General features: G+C 40.7%; 1 protein-coding gene across 35 annotated transcripts in view; it reads right to left on the reverse strand.

Annotated features, from left to right (window-relative positions):
- Window positions 1-20974, reverse strand: part of CLASP2 (cytoplasmic linker associated protein 2) — a 184312-nt gene that overhangs the window by 100987 nt on the left and 62351 nt on the right. For 28 of the 35 annotated variants that reach the window (XM_033057754.2, XM_033057745.2, XM_033057675.2 and 25 more), the window contains one exon: window positions 3647-3793. In XM_033057754.2, the coding sequence (XP_032913645.1) occupies window positions 3647-3793 (147 nt within the window). Of the gene's footprint in view, window positions 1-3646; window positions 3810-4292; window positions 4509-20974 lie in introns of those variants that run through there. The other 7 variants (XM_033057829.2, XM_033057820.2, XM_033057811.2 and 4 more) reach the window with 2 other exon arrangements.

A 20974-nucleotide genomic window follows, 5' to 3' on the forward strand; every position in this document is an offset into this window, starting at 1 on the left:
CGGCCCCGGAGAGGCAGCACGGAGGGGCAGCGGCCATAGCCCGGCCCCGGAGAGGCAGCACGGAGGGGCGGCGGCCATAGCCCGGCCCCGGAGAGGCAGCACGGAGGGGCGGCGGCCATAGCCCGGCCCCGGAGATGCAGCACGGAGGGATGGCGGCCATGCCCCGGCCCCGCCGGATGCAGGCGGGCCTGGGGCCCCGCGGCACCGCCCTTGCCAGGTACAGGCGGGCCCGGGGGCCAATGACTGCCGGGTTGAGGCGGGGCCTCGGCCAGCAACCGCGCGGAGGGAGCTGGGGGCGGAGCCTCGCTGCAAAAAAAAAGTGTGCCCTATAGTCCGGTGCGCCTTATCTGATCTACAAAGTTGCGAATTTTGCCAACTCCCGGCGGGTGCGCCTTATAGTCCGGTGCGCCTTATGGTTGTGAAATTACTGTACTGTCCCATTAAGTCAAAGACCTATGATTCTCATTCATCACTAACAAGAAGCTCAGTGTCTGAACATCTCCAAGCAGAAAAATCAGAGGAGAAACAGCCTGCTGGATTCCTCACTCCAGGGTAGTAAACCACTGGGGCTGCCTGATCTGGTACTTTTTTGGTAAGCTGTCTTCAATAGGCTTGATCACGCCTGTCAGCAAACTCACACATTCTACAAGCTTCCCATCCCGACTGCCAATAGGAAAATGTCTGGCACAATCATTCCCAACACAAGAAGAAAGAATTTCTGGCTGAATAGGACACTGCTATTGCTTATATAATTACCTGTTTCACCTGCCTTCCTAGAAAATTATGTTGAACTTTCAGTGCCACCTAAGTACATTATCTATATGAAATGGAAAATGCCCAAAACCGTGAGAAATTAATTTTTTTTAGTATCAGATTGGTCCTTTCATCAAGCAGCATATCTGGGCAGTGGTGGAATTACCCATTTCTTCATTGAGAACCATCTCCATGACGCATATAATGAACAGCCAAGCACACAGGCATCCAAGTTGTAATTCAGCAGGTTTCAGCAGATAAGAAAGCCAGCAGCATGGCTAAGGAGTTCCATTTTCTTAGCATCAAGACAGGGTAGCCTCAAATCCTTTCTGGACCCAGAAAAAAAAAAACGTACTTTGCTATCTACAATTCATAGGAAAATACACCTTTGTCAAGCAACATCCTATGAAATGGATCTCTGGGATCCTTTAAAATACAAAAGGCAGTTTAAATGAATAGAACTTGCAGTAATCTCAGCCTTTGCTCAACACAATTTTTATCTGCACTAAATTCTGCCTGGTCATAGAAGTCTGAAGAGAAGAAACTGCAGTAAAAACTTGCTCCAACCTCAGGTCACTTGTATGATTTTGGAGATTTTTGTGAAAGGGAAATAAAAAGTAACATGGTTAAAGGAACTGCTTCTAGCTCTTCCTCCAAAGTTGAACTGCAACTTCTGAATATGATTACTGGGTATTTGAGAGTCCAAGAAACAGACAAGCAGAACCAACAGGTGGCAAAAGCACAAGGTGAGCAGTGAAAGCCTGAAATACTCATCCAGTGCTTATGAGGAAAAGGCGAGAAATGGCATGCCCACTGACTCCTCACTTGAAATGCAATGGTGAGTACAAAGATTTGGGACTGGAAGATACAACAGAACCTTACTACATCAGAAAGAGCAAACAACTTCCAGAACTATGAATTTACCCCACAGAAATGGCAATTTTGAGGCTGGAGAACAATCTCAAGAAGAGATTGTTCTTTAAGCACCTGAAAAGTACATCCTGGATGTGTAAGAGCATCAAGGTTTTGTTGTAGTCATAAAGATCTAGGAAGTCTCTAGAGAAGCAGAACATGATGCCCTAACTGGACTCTCCAAAGACCATGAGTCTCTGAGGAATAAAACTTTCTAAATCCAGCATTATGTCCCATAATGACAGTATGCCTCTAGACACTTCTCCTGTTCCCGTACCTGTCTCTAGTAGATGTTTCTGACCATTGTCAGAAGGGACAGTGGAATGCCCAGACCTCTTGACCTAGAGTCATTGTTCATATGAAGATTATTACAGGAAACTCCTCACTTCTGGAAGAGACTATTACCTTATTGTTTAAGAAACACATTTGGCATCTATGATAATGTTCTGGTTTTGGCATGCTTAATTTTAATTGTTTTTAAGTTTGGCAATACAGGAAAAGGAGAAAAAACAATGTAATAATTTTTGGGGTTTTAATCTGCTTTACTACTGCATTTTTAGATAAACTGAAAAATCAGTGAGTGGTTATTCTGTTCTTATCTCCCTTCACCTCGTATCTCCACGTCTTTACTGCAGAGCATGTGAAGTGAAAGCCTACATGTAAAAAAAATACAATAAAAACCATCCATATTTAATAAAATATTATTAAAAGCCCATACTGAAATAAACAGAAATCCTATGCATTCAATTCTGGTACTATGTATATTAGTCTCGCATGCAAAAACCACCATGCTTCAGGTTAAAGCAGATTACATTACAATTAGTTATTTATTTATATTTACTTATTTATAGTACTTACTATGTGCAATAGTAACAACAATAATAAATATCAATGAGACAATTTCCTTTATGGAGTATTTTAGGTGGTATTTTCTATACTATTCTGCTATATATTGCTATCAATTCACAGTTACATTATGGCAGTGTTGATCCAGCCCTATGAAAATCTTTTCAATTCATTAGGAATTCTTAAGGTCACAACTGAAAAACAGTAAATTTTCAAAACATTAGTAAGCTGAAAATACTTAAGGCAGCTCGTTTGTCATATATATCTTCTCCCAAATTTTATATTTGCTTTGCAGATTAGATATGGGATTACATGAATAGGAACATGGAAAATCTACTTTTACAAGAACCCCCCTAAAAGAATCATTTATTCATAAAAACCTTGTACCTGAAGTATGGTGCATTTCCACAGAATTATGTATTATTTCTGAATGTGCACATGAACCATCAAAAAAAGCAGCCACATCTTCAGCAGTAAACAGTTGCTTTTGTTAAGACTACACCCGCCCTAAAAAAATGCGGATTTCCCTGTTCTAAGATCATAATTACTGGGCATTTCTCATGACACTGCTTTGAAATCATACCATGCAAAAAAATCCTGCCAAGGGTTTCGGTCCTCATTTTTTATCTTTCACAACCAATTTCTCAATACTGACAGTTAAAAGAATAATAATATAAGTCATCTAGATGTAATATACACCTCTGATGAGGGCTCTAGGTGATGGCTGATCCTTTCTAGCCATGTGAAACAGTGCAGAACTATAGTAAAAATTTAATCTACACAGATGTATGAGAATTTGATGGGATATTTATATACACAATAAGTACAGCGTGGATTTCAGCAGAGACACCCATACATGTATTCATTTCACCAACATAAATGCTATCTCCAGACATTAATTTCATTTATAATATGTGAGACCTTAATAAGTTCAGTGCACACTCAGAAAAACAGACAGACATGTACACACCTTTACAGATTAATAATTACATAAAACAGGGTCCCTTACTGTTCTCAGCTCTGCAAAAATACTGCAGTCATGAATTAAACATTACCTTCCAAAGTTCTCTGTTTTGTGCCTGCTCTGGCAAGGTTTCTGGGAATACTGATTAGAATCTGAATAGCTTTACATTACCTCCAACCTTAGGCCCACCAACTGATCCTGGCTTTCTTGCACTGTTTGAAGGATTTCCTGGCTTTTTAGGTGCCGGAACCTTGAAGGCTGAAGCAGCTGATGATGGCCTATTTCCATCCACTGACTCTTCATCATCAAAGCTTTTGTCTAGAAAAAGATACATCAAATAAAAATAGAACTATTAGAATGGGTGCATTTTCATTTCCTAACCAATTATTTTCCTTAACGTTTCACAGAAATTCACAAAATGCATAAATAAAAGTAAGTATTTTTCAGTTTGTCCTGTCTCTGACTTAGGAAAAACATGACAATGGGAGATAAACAGCATTTTCTACATCTCAATTTCTCATAAAATATTATTTTACCTTCATAATTAACCACAGTAGAACTGAGCATAAAAATGAATCCTACACATCCACTCTCACAACAGAAAGATATCTTTGCACAGACTGAATTTTTTAACCCTTTCTTAATATTTTTCCAAAAGGAAAAATCGTAATATAATTTTGATCATTCCAGTCTACCAAAGAAAAACGCTTTTCCTTTTTCTTCTTTCACTCATGCATTCATTTTCTGCTACACTTCCTCCCACAATGTGTCTAACTAGCACTCTCTGTCTCCCTTCCACCCAGATTTTTCAACTTACAATCACAGATCCTCTTGCAGATCAGTCGCCTCATTCCTCTGATAGCTCTTCAATCCCCTCACCCTAGGACGGACCCAGCACCTCACATGGCCACATGCAGTAAATTCTTAATACTAATTACAGATTCTACCAAAATCTGCTCGCAAGCACCCTAGATCCACCACTGAGATTTGTGCCGGCATCTTTCTCTCCCTTCCCTGCACTAGGTGCTGCACAACCAATGAGCTGCAAGGTGACATCATCTTCTGGGAGCCAACGCCAGAGGAAAAGGTGAAAAACCTCCATGCAAATAAATTAATTCCCAGACACAGTATTTGCCACTATTCTAATCCTTCATTAAAAAAATTAGACAGGCAGGCAATATTCCAGGATTTGCACTCCTCTTTCCTATAATTTCAGGTTTGTGTATTTTTAATCATGAAAGAAATTAACCTCTAGTGACTGAATAGTCTCAATTCAAATTATTGCATCTTAAAAGAACCCCAACATATTCCAACAGTAGAACATTGTGTTTTCCCCACCAACTTAGGGAAGAAGGATTTATGTATAAGCTTGAGCACAGAAAACATACTAGCCTATGGTTCTTATAACAAATAAAATGGGCGAGGCTGAGACACAGCTGCACTACAGTAATGAAAGAACAATCTAGCATATTACCTGCTCTAAAACCTGCCATTTGTTTAAAAAAGAAAAAAACAAACAAAAAAAATTAAATGCAAAACTTCGTCATCTCTGAAACGGTTAACTGTTTAACCTTCATTTATACAGAACTTGCTCCCAGGAAATGTCAACTATATTTAACAATGTAGCCTCCCAGAGGAAGGTAGCTTGCATTGAAGTGTGTAGCCAAGCTTTGTGCAGCAGCATTTGCAGGAACATCGAATGCAAGAACACCTTGCATTTAATGTCCAAGATCACTGCAGCTATAGTCAGTACATTTTTCTATCATTTGCCAAAAGCTGTGCTTTGCACTAATGAATCTCCATGATCAAAGAAACAAACCATCACAAGAAAAATACAGATGCGTATTAACCCATTTTCATTAATGTTATTTCCTCCTCTCCTATAAACACCGATTTTTAAGTGAATCTTGCTAAGAGTAACTGTTTGGATCTGTAAACTCTCCGAATATGAGGAAAAGGCATCAGCCCTCCCCCTCACTGGCCTGTGTGTTGCCATGGAAACAGCACTCCTGCTCAGCATACGGGCTGAACCAGAATACATTTTGATTCCTGATGCTTTTACTCTCACTATCTTAAATAGAACCAGACTTCAAGATTTCAAGCAAGGAAAACCACTAGCATAAAAGCCAGATTAAGTGAAATTTCTTAAACACTGTCACAGAAAGGTAAATGGCAAGAGTTAATATCTATGACAGATATATATCTATTTTAATATAGAAATATCTTGTAGATTTTTGAACAGCATGGTCAGGGGTCAATACTGACACGCGAGTATGGAATCATGAAAACAAACTAAAAGTGAATATATGCTTTGCAAATAAAAATGGTTCTGTTGCTGCACTTTCAAATCTGATGAAGAAACAGACAAGATTTTCATGCTACCCAACAAGACTACCCAACAGCTCTACAATGCAGCACTGATATGCAAATACTGCACAAGCCTTTGAAACAATGAAATTATTTGCAATACAATCATAGAAATTGAAAATGAGCATTTGCTCATTTACACAAAATTTCCTAATCAAGAAAACTCTAGACAACCCAAAACAACTGTGTGCTTTGGGAACCAGTGACTCAGGTAAATTAATTTTGTTTTGACCAAACAATTCCTTATGAAGGAGTATCAAATATGAGTAATTGTAGAAGTTATTGCTCAACCCCAAAATGTGCAAATAGAATTTCAGAAAAAAATGCAAAGGAAAATGTTTTGACCTACTGATGTGTGTATTAGAGGATACATTAAAAAATGTTCTTGGTAATACTGTCAAATTACTTTGCCTAGATAAAGAATATTTTTTCATACATTTAAAATATTGCTAACTCTGGATTAAAAATCTACACTACAAAACAGTTTTATACTGCTTTTCAGTCCTCATGAAACTCATCTTTTTAACATAAATGCCTTTTTTAAGATACACAGAACTGATTTAAACCACTGACACATGGGTGTTCTGAACCAGACTTATCATGGTTTATGTTAAAATAAATTAAAAATGGTTGTACAGTTACTTGAAGTTCCAAAGTAGCAGCACAGTACCATAGGCATGTAAAATTAATGGCTGAAAAGTATCTGTATGAATTCTATTAAAGTGATAATGCAGTTGAGCCTCTTTTGTTCTGGATTTGTTTGTTTTTTAAATAAACATAAGCAGGAGAATTTCATACTGTCTTTTAAAGAAACCAGAGGTTTTCCCCATCCTTTTTGGCCTTTACACTTTTATTTCCCTAGGATTTGCCATCAAAATCCCAAATGATCTTTAGAGACATTCCATTTTCAGAAACATGCTTTACACTGTGAAGATCCAAAACCAGAAGTTTGTATTTAAAGCACTTAATGAAAACAGAGCATTATATTTGCTTCCCCTACACTGCAACTTCCATGTCCTATCACTCATCTGCAATGACCCACTTGCTGGTAGCTCCTGTAAAAGCATTTCCATGTACAGTAATTTCACGATTATAAGCCGCACCATTTTGACTAAAGTTTTGGTCCGAACCCGGAAGTGCGGCTTGTAATCTGGAGCGGCTAATATGTGAAAAAAAGTTCTGAAATTTGCCAACCAGAAATGCGAGCTGGCAGCAGCCCCGAGCCGAGACAAGCCCACCCAGCCCCAGCGGGGCAGCGCCAGGTCGGGGGTAGCAAACATGGCGGGGGCCGGGCAGAGGGAACATGGCGGTGGCGGGACCAGCAGCGTCGGGCCAGGGCCAGCCCGCCCAGCGGGGGTGGGGCCGGCAGCACCAGGTCCCGGATCGGGGGGAGCGAACAAAGCAGCAGCGGGACCGGCAGTGCCAGGCCAGGGCCAGCCCGCCCGACGCTGGCAGTGCAGACGAGGGCAAGTGAGCCCGGCAGTGGCAGCCAGCCCCGAGTGGCCCCGCTGTGCGCCAGCACTGAGCTGGCTTACTCAGCCTGATTGGCAGCCCCAAGCGGGCCGAGTCCGCATAGCCCCGAGTCGAGCCAGTAAACCTCGTGATCCCATGATTCTGTTACTAATTGGCAACTTTGTGAAAGTTGTATGGGGATCCTCGCTTCAAGCAAAAATGCGGCTAATAATACGGTGAGGTTTATTCATGGACAAAGAACAAAATGTTGCCGACACCCGGACATGCAGTTTATAATTAGGTACGGCTTGTAATCATGAAATTACTGTATTTTAGTATGGAGAAGCCCAGCTCCAGTTGTAACTGTTGCTCCCCAGGGCATAATCAAGGAGTACAGTAATTTCACGACCATAAGGCGCACCGAATTATAGGGCGCACCTCCTGGAGTCAACAAATTTCACAACTTTGTACATTATGTAAGGTGCACCGGACTATAAGGTGCACTTTTTTTTTGCCGTGAAGATCCATGCCGCACGCAATAAAGTAATTAATTGCTAACGGAATCCGGCAATTGTGGAGTTTACTGGCAGGTGCTCAATTTGCAAACATTTTTCACAGATTGGTGTAGCTTTTAAACGCAGCCCCAACCACCCTCCCTGTGCACGGGGCCCGGCACTCCCACTCACCCAGCTCGCAGCTGCCACGGTTCAGGGTGGTCATGGCTCACACCTCGGGGTTGCTGTGGTTCAGGGCAGCTCAGGGCCGCCACGGCTCGTGGTGGCTCGAGGCTGCCCACAGTTCGGCGCGGCTCGGGTTGCCTGCAGCTCGGAACGGCTTGGGGCCGCCCACGGCTCGAGGTGGCTCGGGACCGCCCACGGCTCGGGGCCGTCAGTGGCTCGGGGCAGCGCGCGGTTGCCCACTCCCTCTCTCCCCATGCGGCTCCTGCCGGCTGGGGGCTGTCCGTGGCCACCCTGTCCCATCCAGCCTGCGCAGCTCCTGCTGGCCGGGGGCCGCCCGCTCCCACGCACCCCGCGTGGCTCCTGCTGGCCGCAGCCACTCACTCCCGCCCCCTGTTCACGGCTCGGCTCATGGCTCGCATTTCTGGGTTGGCAAATTTCGCAACTTTGTACATTATATAAGGCGCACTGGACTATAAGGCGCACTTCTGGGTTCGGACCAAAATTTTAGTCAAAAGGGTGCACCTTATAATCATGAAATTACTGTAGTTCCACTCAGTCTGGCTTTATTATGTGCCTTTGGCTGGCAAAAGCACCAGGGATGGAGCTCCTGACAGTCAACACACAGACTATGGGGATAGCTGTATTTCAGTATCAAACTCTACCTCTACTGTTAGTTTTATGCAGTCTACAAACAAGATATACTTCTACAACAAAAGTCATAAAAGCCTAAATGTAATTAGTATTTCAAAACAAAGCCATCTGATGGATGTAAACATTTTTCATTCTAAAATGGTTGGATAATGCTCATTCTAGGTAATTTACCACTTTCAGAGTATCAAATTTTACATATGCAAATATACCTGACAGCTGAGTAAGCATTATCCAAATAGTGTTTTAAAACAAAGCTCCAAGGTACTAAAAATAAAAATTGTTAGCAACCCACAGAACATGTTAAAGGGAAACCACATAAAGACACTGATCCTCAGTAAAATCTCACAACACTGTTCTTGTACTTGATATGTAGTATTTAAAACCATAGTGGATAAGGAGTTTTGGAGGTAACCACACCATACAGGGAAGAGCCTGGAATACTGTAGTGCCAAATACTCATGAAGTAACCTGATGAGTAACAAATGCTCTCATTCTGCTAACAAGCTCTCTTCCAGACGAACAACTTCAAAGCGGGGGAACTAAAAATTCAAGAAAAGGTTGTTTTTATCTTCACAAAGCTCGGAAATCAGGATTCAAAATCTGAGCATTAGAAGTTCTCTTCTAATGGAGAGCAAAGATCTGTACTACAGAGGATTCTCTGCAGGTACAGTGCACCAAATGAACTGCTGTCAATCAACTGCTGTCAATCAATAATTTCACGATTATAAGCCGCACCATTTTGACTAAAATTTTGCGGTTTACACTCAGGAGCAGCTAATATGTGAAAAATTTTCTGAAATTTCCAACCCCAGAAGTGCCAGGCAGGATGCCAAGCCGAGCACCTGACAGTAAAACCCAGCATTGTGTGATTGTTACAAACTGGTTACTGTGTTGCGCGGCGGGTGCTGGCAGTGCAGCGGGGGAGGGAGGCGGGGGGCTCCATGTTGCCAGCCCTGTGGCCCAGGGTAGAGACGAGGGGCTCCATGCTGCCATCCCTGCGGCTTGAGGGGGAGGCAGGGGCTCCCTCCTGCCTTCTCCGCGGCCTGGGACAGAGGTGGGGGGCTCCATGCTGCCATCCCCGCGGCCCAGGGCAGAGGTTGGGGCTCTGTGCTCCCATCCCCGCCACCTGGGGGGGAAGCAGGGGGCTCCCACCCCGCCTGCCGCCACCGCCGCAGGAGTAGGCAGGCTCCACCCCCACCTGCTGCCACCACGGGATCGGGGGCCTCCTTCCCCTCCTGCCGCCGCCACCGTGGGTGCTGGCGGGCTCCATCCCCACCTGTTGCCACCACCACGGTGCTGGCGGGCTCCATCCCTGCCTGCCACCGCAGGGCAGCGCAGGGTTGGGGCGAGCGAGCCCGGTGGCCGCGGTGGTCAGCCCAAGCGGCCCCACCAAGCTGGGCCACTCGGCCCCCGTTGGCAGCCCGTGCCTGCACGGCCCGAGCCGAGCCAGTAAACCCCAAGATCCTGTTACTACTTGGCAACTTGGTTGCACACTGGTCCTCGCTGCGAACGACAGAGCGGCTTATAATCAGGTGCGGCTTATGTATGGACAAAGAACGAAAAGTTGCTGACACCCGGAGATGCGGCCTATTGTCAGTGTGGCTTGTAATCGTAAAATTACTGTAATTTTTAGATTATTTTTTTCGGATCATTAAAAAACCTAATTTTTATTTCAAAATCTTTCAAGAGTTGTCTAAAAATCTTTCCAGTAGAAGACCCTCCAAACCAACCTGCAGGACACACCAGAACCCAAAGTCTATCACACTTTCAGATCTTATGATTTACCAAAGTTATTTGAAGATTAAACCCAGGCAGATGGACCAAAACTTGAACTATTACAGAGCATGAAATATTAAAATTCTTAAGAAACAAACTATGTCATTTGAACTAAAATTAAAAAAAAAAAAAATGTGCTATCTTCCTGCCTTGTAGCATTACTCTTGGGGCTAGATCACAAATATGTAGTGTATGTTTTCTGAAGTATTCAGAAAGATCAAAGCATAAACATTTATAATGGAACTTGATATTCAAAGGACATTCTAGTACTCCCAATATTTTAAACTTCAAAACAGTCTACTGACTGTGATTTGGTCATACAGCAGTAAAGGTAATTACGTATCCAGTAAATGTAAAGATATATCCAGTGACAAGGAGTATCTAGAGAGAAATCTAAAGTTTTTAATATCTAGAGAGAAAAAAAAATTTCAAAGAAGATTAACATTAATTGTTACTGCAGCTTATGCCTCCACCTTAGCTGGTTTGAAGAGTTGTATAACTAATGTGACATTCTGGAATCTAACATTTTGTAAATCACAGTCAATAACAGAAAAATGAAACACAGTATCACCTACACAGCAGAAATACAAGACCTACATTCTCCTTGTGCTTCTCAGCAGCAGGAAATCAGAAGTTAACTGACTTAAAGCAGATCCTCAAGTGACACCATGAGGGCAAAAAAACTGGATCCCCTGCAGCAACACTTAACTAAAGTAGGCAGTAAAGGCAAATCTAGATACTGTTTTCAGTAGCAACACTTTACATATCTAACAAAACTAGGGTTGTAAATATCAACTTGCAGTATTTTACTGTAGACTGATGAGTCAAACCAGAGAACACAGTATATTTAATAGTTATATATTTAATAAAGCTGCTTTTATACTGACTTCTGTTCAAAACATTTGTATCAATTTTGCTTCCATAACTGATCAAGATAAGCTTTGCTAACAAATACTGGAGTTTACCCACTGTTAACACTTCCTCTTTTACACCACAAAATATTTATGAGGATAACTGCAAAATCCTGTATAAGCAAAAAAAATCCCAAGTAGATGAACTTTTTAAATTTCCAAGTCACTCCCCCATTCTGTGCCTACCCAAGACAACCACCGCCAGTCTTCCTTCAGTGACTTACAAACACAGATTGCATCAATTACTTGGAACATCTGGGATTGGATCATTAGCTCAATTCCAGAAGAACTGGTGCAGCCTACAACAACTTCTGTCAAGCATGAAAATGAAGCCACAAGCATTACATATGCATCAAGTTAGTTGATCCCTCTAATCCATACTTCAAGCCAATGCCCCCACACCCCTTAGTGAGAACTTTATTACACATCAGGCATTCCATACAGTCCAAATCTGTTTGTCCTGACACAAAGGACAGGATTCATTTGCCTAAGCACAGTCATCTAAAACCAGTTTAGACAGTCCTGAGCATCCTGTCTGACAGCCAGCTGACATTCCAGAAGGCCACAAATCTCTTGCAGGTCTCATGTCACACCTGCTCGCTCCACATGGCTACTGTGGATACAGCAAGGCACCTTGAGTGGCACGAGACACCTACCTACAGCTGGACAGATGAATTGCACCTAAGAAGTTTCAGATCTACCAAAAAGGCATGATTCCTTGGCATTTGTCCTGTCCACAGCAGGTCTCAGGATCCTAAACCATCAGGAGACAAATTCTCATGCCCAAAGAAAAGCCTGCTCCCCACAAAGATGGAGCATATCTCTTCCACAGACAATAGTGGAGGCACAGAAGTAGCATACAGCCACTTGCTGATGGATTTAACTCTTACTTAATTTCACGATTATAAGCCGCACCATTTTGACTAAAATTTTGCTCTAAACCCGGAAGTGCGGCTTAAACTCAGGAGCGGCCAATATATGAACAAATTTTGAAAATTTCCCAACCCGGAAGTCCAAGCCCGTAGCAGCCCCGAGTCGAGCTGGAGCCCGCCCGGCCCTGGGTGGCAGGGTGGTGGTGGCGGCGCTGCCTGGCCCCGGGGGGCCCGGCAGTGGCAGCGGCTGGGCACACCGTACCCCCGCTTCCCGGTGGCAGCGGCTAGGCAAGCCGCTCTCCCTCTTCCCGGTGGCACCGACTGGGCGTGCCGCTCGCCTGCTTCCTGGCGGCAGCGGCCGGGCACGCCACACCCCCGCTTCCTGGTGGCAGTGGCAAGCGAGGCCGGGGTCGCTCCCTGGCAGCCGCCCCGAGCAGGGCCGAGCCAGTAAACCCTGTGATCCTGCGATTTTGTTACTAATTGGCAACTTTGTGAAAGCTGTATGTGGATCCTCGCTGCAAATGGAAGTGCGGCTAATAATCCAGTGCGGCTTATATATAGACAAAGACCTAAACATTGCCGACATGCAGAGCTGTGGCTTATAATCAGGTGCGGCTTGTGATCGTGAAATTACTGTACTTCATGTTACTGCCTTTGCTCCTCTTTGCCTTCCTGAAGGAAGCAACTGTACCAATGACTCAGTGTCAGAAAATGGTACTCTTCTGTGCAATATATGCTGATGCTCATCAGCAGAATCTCAAACTTCTACCAAAAGACACCCCTTTTTCTGCAGTAACCTCACAGGGGATAGAAGAGATAAAAAATGCCAATGAGAACAGTGTTTAAAGAACAACAAAACTTAGTTCAAAAATCCCCCAAAGTTCTTAAGTCAAACATTCTTTCACATGTTATTTTTTAGGCAGTTCCAGGGAACTAGTGTATTAAAAAAACCAGAAAAATCAAAAAGGCAGGAAGTAAAGGGGGCAAGAGTCGGTAAAAAGAATAAGGTTGATCCAATCTCAAATTTTAATAAAGTTCCCCTAACTTTTCAACAAGCAGAGCATAATACAGCTCTCCTATTTTCCATCAATCAGTTAGAGCACTGGAAGAGGTTCATACCTGCTTTCAGATTTTTTTGTTTTGGTGTATGCATTTGGTCTTTTTTAAAAGATAACCCTCAACGAATAGGACAAAAGACAGAAAATATGGAAGAAGATAATAGACCTAACAGACTTTTTAAAAAGAAGTATTTAGAAGGGGCAAAGGCACATGCCACGATAATTACCTACATTTAATACAGGCCTATTCTAATGACATTAGTAGTTTATCCATTATGTTTCATTGTTTCATGAAGGACTATGTTCAGTAAGATTAATTCAGAAAAAAATTAACATATCCCCAGTATTATTTTCCTAACCCCAAAGAAAAGTTGCTCTTATAGTTTATCTGAGTACTGTTTGGTTGAAAGACAGGACTTAACTACAGGTTTCAAATAAAGCTCAAATCAACAACTGAGCTAATTTTGCTCCCTAGTAAAGCTTCATTCCCATTTCTAGCTCTAGAATATCTCCTGTAAAGCTAAGTACTTTCCTAATTTTTACCTATTAAAGTTTAAGACAGTTTCTGCAAATCTTGACGTATTTTATATTTTTACAGCATCTGTAAAATTAACATAGTCCACATGTTTAAATCAATTTATAAAACATTTAGTCCTTTCTAAATTCTTGCAAGTGGAGTTTCCTTTGTTATACATGTGTAACATTTCCCAAATACTACTCCCAGCAAACTTATGGAAAACCGAAGATGTAGTCAATATCACTGTACTTTAAAAACCATCAATTTCACTTTATTTACATCTTTTGTGAGGCAAGTTCAATAGCTTCTGAATCAACACCTGATAGTCTACAACCTATTAGTAAATGAAGTACCATTTTCTCAGTAAAAGGGGAAAAGAAAGGTAATTAAGTTTTCCACAATTCATGACAAGGAACACTTAAAATAGGATTCAAGACAAACAGCAAGGCTTAAAATAGAACTATGTAACATTATTGCTCTTCAACATCTATACTATGTTATTGCTCTAGGCCATGCTATTTGGACCACACTGCACTATGTCCAGCATTGAAATGTTAAGTCAGGTGCCCTTTGGACAGGGGGAAGGCAAAAAGGTGTAGAAAGGACACAGACCTGCCTTGCATATGAAATCAAAAACTGAAAGTTTTTGACATTTTGAACATACATTACCTGTAACACAGAAATTGATGGGATATTCCTCTATTTTAGCACAAAGTAAAACAAGCCTACCACAGAAGAAATGTTTTGCTCTCTTATGAAACATCATAATTAAAGCTGAGAAAAACAGTAACTTCTGAGGAACTCAAGATTTCTGCTAAATGACTGAGTACTCCCTCAGTTTCCCTATCCAGACACCAATTAAAATGAAAGCAGATAATCACTTAAAACTGTGATAAAAAAATTAAAAGCTCTAACAAATTTTTTCTTGATGCCTGGTTAATTTTTGTGAGCCAATTTACATATAAAAGACTATAAATTTCTATCAAAAGTGTTGTAGCCTGTCTGAATTCAGACCTCACTTGTGGCCAAACCCTTCACTCCATTGCTTAAGCTGCCCTTTAAAAAAGCGGCCAACTTCAAGTATTTTCTTGAAGTACAAACTCCACTATTTGCATTTAAAATACTCTGTAAGCCACCAGCCAATCTTTGCTCAGCAGGCCTGGTTTGGTTACTGTCTTTTTATCTCAGCTCCAGCAGTCATTTTATTTCTTTCTTCACAAATTCCTTTTGCTTATACATCAAGTATCCAACTCGCAAATAGCACCAGCATTTTTTTAGTAAATCTGATGACCATTTTAAAACCAATATATTTATCACAAAAAATACATGTTATCTAGAAACCACTATCCATAAACTACAATCATATGACTAGCATTACTGATGTATTTAAGCTCAGAAATGTAGAAAAAAGGACCATCATATTTACCCATCTGATGCTAAATCAATCAAACAACTGATATCCATTGAGGAATGATTCAGTTCAGAACACTTCCAGTACTTAACTCATTCACAGAAAAGCACCTGGGCTTAATAACTTGAATTTTCAAACTATCAATTACATGACAGCAAGGATAAGAGAGGCACTCACAAGTACCATGTTCATTCATCTAATGTCTATCACAAGTATATGTGATAGGGAAGGAGCATCAAATATAAATAACATCAGTGAGAACGTTTACAAACAGGGAGCCTAAATTGTGATTTACTATTAGAGCATGACAGTGACAGATGTAATTCTACCATCAGAGAGATCATGATAGCAGGTAACATTCGCATTATTTTTTAGTGTGGCAAATTTCTGCATAATTAACGCAATACGCATGTTGAAAATGTAAAACATCAAGACATACTGGCAAATAAAACAGAACCTAGAAGCAGAAACTGTAATATGAGCACACAGCAGTTAAAACGTTGAGAGATTTATTTTTCTGAATTTTAGATCTATGTAGTTTAGGAATTAAAAGTTAGTATCTACACATGAAAACATGCACACCACAGCATAGAATGAAAGGGGTTGCTAATGGCCTTTCAGCTCACTGACCCACTTGATGTCTGCCTCACATAGTCAGAAGTAGAGATTAAGAAAATATGGCAAATTATCTTTATTTTACTCTTAATACTGCCACTTCACTTGTAATAAAACTGGTGGTTTTAAGAGTCAACTCTCCTCAAACTGGACTTCTAAACACAGAACCATAGAATGGTTTGGGTTTTAAGGGACCTTAAAGATTGTCTAGTTCCAACCCTCCTGCCATGGGCAGGGACATCCTTCACTAGACCAGGTTGCTCAGAGCTCCATCCAACCTGGCAGTGAACTCCAGGGAAGGGGCATTTACAACTTCTCTGAGTAGCCTGCTGCAGTGCCTCATCACCTCAAGTGAAGAATTTCTAGTCTACATACACCTTTTTCAGCCCCCATCACATACAGGAAGGTGCTGTAAGGCCTCCTTGGAACTTCCTCTGCTCACAGCTGAACAATCCCAATTCTCTCACCCTGTCTTCACAGAAGGGGTGCCCTGGCCCTCTGATCATCTTTGCGGCCTCCTGTGAACTCAACAGATCATCTCCCTTGCCCTGCTAATCACACTGCTTTTGATGCAGCCCAGGACAGAATGGGGTTTTCGGGCTGCAAGCCCACATTGCCAACTCATATACAGCCTTTCATCCACCAGCACCCTAGAAGCTACAAAATTCACACCAGATCTGGAAAATCTGAAGTGTTTGATATATGGCTAGGCAGCTTTAGTAGCTGCCATTTCTCTAACTTTGTGGGAATATGATCCTACCCCCAAATAATATACAGAGACTGTTTCTTGCTGAGTTTGTAAAAATCGACTCAATAATGCAAAGAAATTTTGAACAAAAACAATCTGCACAGAAATGTAGAAAGTTCGATCTTCAATAGCAAACCTTACACTGCGTAAGTTGATTTACTAAAGGACTTTTATCAGGTAAACAAACAAAACAATCCATAATGATAAAAGGTTTTTTGGCAAATAGAAATCTACTCATGTTCATTGCTTAGGCAATCATGGAACACCATGAAGCTCTTGACTCATCTTTCCTCTATGAAAGCAAAATGATGAAAGCAAAAATATCTAATCATTTAACAACTAATTTGAAGAAAATAACGTTTTTATGCAGGCTGTTAAGAGCTTTGTTCTACAACTTCAGCCCTTTCTTTCACCTTTCCTCAGGCTCCAACTACCCATAACTTTGATGGCTTTTAAGTGTTCCTCAGTTGAACAGAAGAATTTTCACTTCAATTAAATGTACATGAAGAGGTACCAGAGAAATTCTGGTGCCATGAAAATCTTGTTGTCTACACTCCATATAGCTGAGAAACTTCTGTGAGTTTTGAATTGTAGTTACTTCTTGTAAGAGTCTACATACACAGCTGGTCTTCAAAAGGCACTTTCAAGTTATGGACTACTCTTTCCAGCTTTTGCTATGAAAGTGCATTTTGATGAACGAGCTGGGCAAATAAAGCAGACACAAAATCCAAAACACAAGTCTTTAAAACTGAGATGTTTTTATAAACAGAATATACAGAATAGAATTTCTAATTCAGGTCAATCTACAGGAGACCCTTCACCTCTGAAGGCATTTCAGATACTGAAATGATCGAAATACAGCTTACTTGCTCATCAGTATTTACTACAGGAAGACTTCATTAAAAATAACATGTAACAGTAAGGAAATACTCCTTCTATTTCACAGCTAACAAAGGTGAAAATAAACCCTGCAAGGCAAATATCCAATCAGTCAAGTGGAAGATTCTTGCAACATCTGTCAAACAAAACCTTTAGTAGGCCTTACATTTCTCCTGTGGCTGTTGACAATTCTAATGCCTTTTTGTTTTGTTTATTTTCAAAATATGCCTTTAAAAAAAAAGCAACAAAAAAACCCAACCCCCATCAAACAACCAAAAAACAAGTAATATTACCAATAGTCTGGAATAATCAAAAACATGCAGCTAGAACAGAAAACACCAAAAGAATTTTTTTTATCATGCAATTTGTTCTAAAAAACTAATAAAAATTTACTCCAGCACTCCAGACAACCAACACTTAAGGATGACAGATTAAACATATCTGGAAATCTTTTTAATGAATCCATGTTTCATGTTTAATGAAAACAACCACCACCACGCACAAAATTCCTTGACACTTTGAAGATGTTGTTTAGAAACAGGAAGACAAAACTTACTTGTACTTATTATCCTAGAATATATAAAAAAATTGGGTGCATTTATCATTCTAGAAGCTATGCTAGTTCTGAGAAAACAACTGTGTCTGTCATATGTTTGCAGCTTTGTTTTTAAATAAAAAAATGCTCTGAGTTGCACCTTGAATTCTTCTTTTAATTATTTTTCTATTCACATCAGTCTTGAACCTTGCTATATTTATCCATTCTCTTAGTAGAAACTGTGTCTTTTCATACAGTCCTTGGGTTATTCACACATTCCTTCTCTCTCCCACTCAGCTGCTTAACTTTCCCACTGTTCTTTTACTGCTATTAGCAACAGTACTTGCACTTCATAGACATAACAAACTCAGAAACTATGTTAATCACTTGAAGTAGCATATGACCTTACTCTGAAAATAAGCTTTGCACTTGTTTGGTTCAAAACAGAAATCACATTCCAGCTCACAGTACCTGTCCTACCTCTCTCAAGCACAGCGAGTAAAGCCATTTCCCAAACCAATGTACACACCAACTGCTGATAAAGGAGGAATGGTGGGGAGCAATACAGGAAAAGGAGCCAGTGCAGATGCAATCAGCATGTTAGAAAACACACGCCCAAACAAGAAAAGAAAAGGGAACAAGTGATATGCTTCTATCCCACACAAGAACTTCTGCTACTATTTATATTCCCATACCCAAGAGGCAGCTCGGAATGGTACAAAGCACCACAGTTACAGCCTGACCAATTTCTAGGCCAGTTTAGCAATTGTTTTATTATCATCATTCACAGTACTCTGTTGGTTTAAAAAGTCTCCTACCAGAGTATAACAAAAACCAGAAATATACCTCAGAAATCCACATGCACTAAAATAACATATATTTTAAAACAAGCTAATGTCTCAAACACCACTGTAGCTTCTGTGCCTTTAATATGTCCAATCCCTTTTCCAGTAAAAAGTAAAATATTAAAGCTGTACAGCACCTACACTTCACAGAAACTAGTTAATCAGATTAAAGACTTAGGAAGACAGCCTTCCCTCAGAAGAACATCAGGGATTGGAAGATAATTGTTCTCATGCTTTAGGACCATGCATACATTAGTCAAGTGTTTTGAAAGAAGACAAAACACAAAATTTGATATGCATATGCAGTAAGATAGAAGGATAATTTCTATTCATAAACCAGTCACATCTGCTTTATCATCTAAAATCTGACAAGTGCTTTAAGTCATGAAACATCATTACATTGTATGCCATTTACATAAAAATACACTAATAAATAAAGAAGTGCTTATTCATTATACAATACAAAACAGTATACTTAGTATACACTAGCACAACAAATGTGTGTACCAAATATGTCCTCTTACAAAGGTGATTACATGCTTTTAGATAGCCCTCAAACACCTTATGTCTGATACTACAATATGTTTAGTACATCTTAAGAAAACCTACGTCTAATCTTCCCTTTAAAGCCACTTGTTGTTTTAGGCAGATAATTTTGTCCTTACCCTAATTACCTTGTTCAAGTGGGATCAAGGCAGTCCCTTACCTACATATAACAAGGTAACATAGCACAGACTGCCAACAAGGTGAGGAAACACCAATGGAAGCTGCTGAATTACAAACCCTGAAGAGAGAACGCACGATGCGATGTGCACACTGCGATTCCATTTGCCACCTCCTCAGCAGCCTAATATGGTTTCCAACGTATAATGGAAAAATACATTATCCTCTCCTAGGAACAAGGAAACCAAAGTGAGGAACACTTCCTGGCTGGTTTTCCTCAGCAGCCTCTGAACACAACTTGCAGGGCAAGCTCATACCTCTACTCACACAAGTATGTGAAATGCCTTTAAGATTGGGGCAGAGCACGCTTTCCCACTGGCATGCATTCAGTACAGCAGAAGTTACGGTCTATTTGTCTGCTGGGCCACAAGCACAAGATTTTTTTTCTCCCTCTACATTCTTCCAACAATAGCTTGGAGAGCTTGAGAAAGTTAACATGGGGGCAAACAGAAATCTGGTTCTTCCCTTTAATCTTCACTTGAGAAATCACATTAAGATTCAACTGCTAAGTATCACATTTTACTTACATTTCTGCTTGGGCTAAAGAAAAGTGGAAAAAAACATCCAAAAGGTTCCAATAAGCCAATGTCTTGCATTCAAGATAAAATTGACATTATCACTTCTAAATAGCACTTCCAAACATGCCCTGCAATTGTGTAATACATCTAGGCTGATTAAGTGAGCAAACCAAACAAGGCAAGTAAAAAAATCTGTTCTCTGGAGTATCAGCACAATGCCTTCAGCCAAGTCTCACAAACATTGTTAAACATACATACTGGCCACAACAAAGCGACATTTTGCTGAGAAAAGACATTTCTCGAAGGCTGCAGAATCACTAACCTTAAAACATTTTCTTCCATGTTGCATGTATTAGGAGGCTATACAGAATATTTGCAAAACAAAAGACTGCAGCCAAACCATCATTAAACTTAGAAAAAAAAGATTAAGAAGTTTTCCTAATAGTAACTAAGGTTTTTGTTTTCCCTTGCAGTTTAATAATAACACATCAGAAACCCAAACTCCTTGTAAATGTGGTAAGCAGCAGTTTTAAGAGAGACCAACAGCTACATAATCATCCTACACACTGTTAATTGTATCTGGCATTATTGCTCAAAGCTCCTAAACAGAATGCCAGCTGACTGCCTGAACAGTACTTTGTTCTTAGTGCCTTTGTTAATGATGAATTAAATTATACAGAGGAGAGCTCCACAACCACCCTCACTTTATAAACCTCAACCATTACAGAACGAGAAGAATTCTACAGCTTTGCCTAGAGAATGCAGCTATTTCTTAACATGCTACAACTTGTATTCTTAATCTGCAAGTTACAACAACTCATGTTTACACCATGGAGAACAGTGTTGCTCCACAGGAAGAAAACAAAGATGCAGAAAAACATTTCCAAAATAAAAAAATCTCAGGAAGAGTGAGCTTGGTACATATTCAATTCTACAAAGAC

The sequence above is a fragment of the Catharus ustulatus genome, chromosome 1 (genome assembly GCF_009819885.2).
Source record: "Catharus ustulatus isolate bCatUst1 chromosome 1, bCatUst1.pri.v2, whole genome shotgun sequence".
In the NCBI taxonomy this organism is placed as follows: Eukaryota; Metazoa; Chordata; class Aves; order Passeriformes; family Turdidae; genus Catharus; species Catharus ustulatus.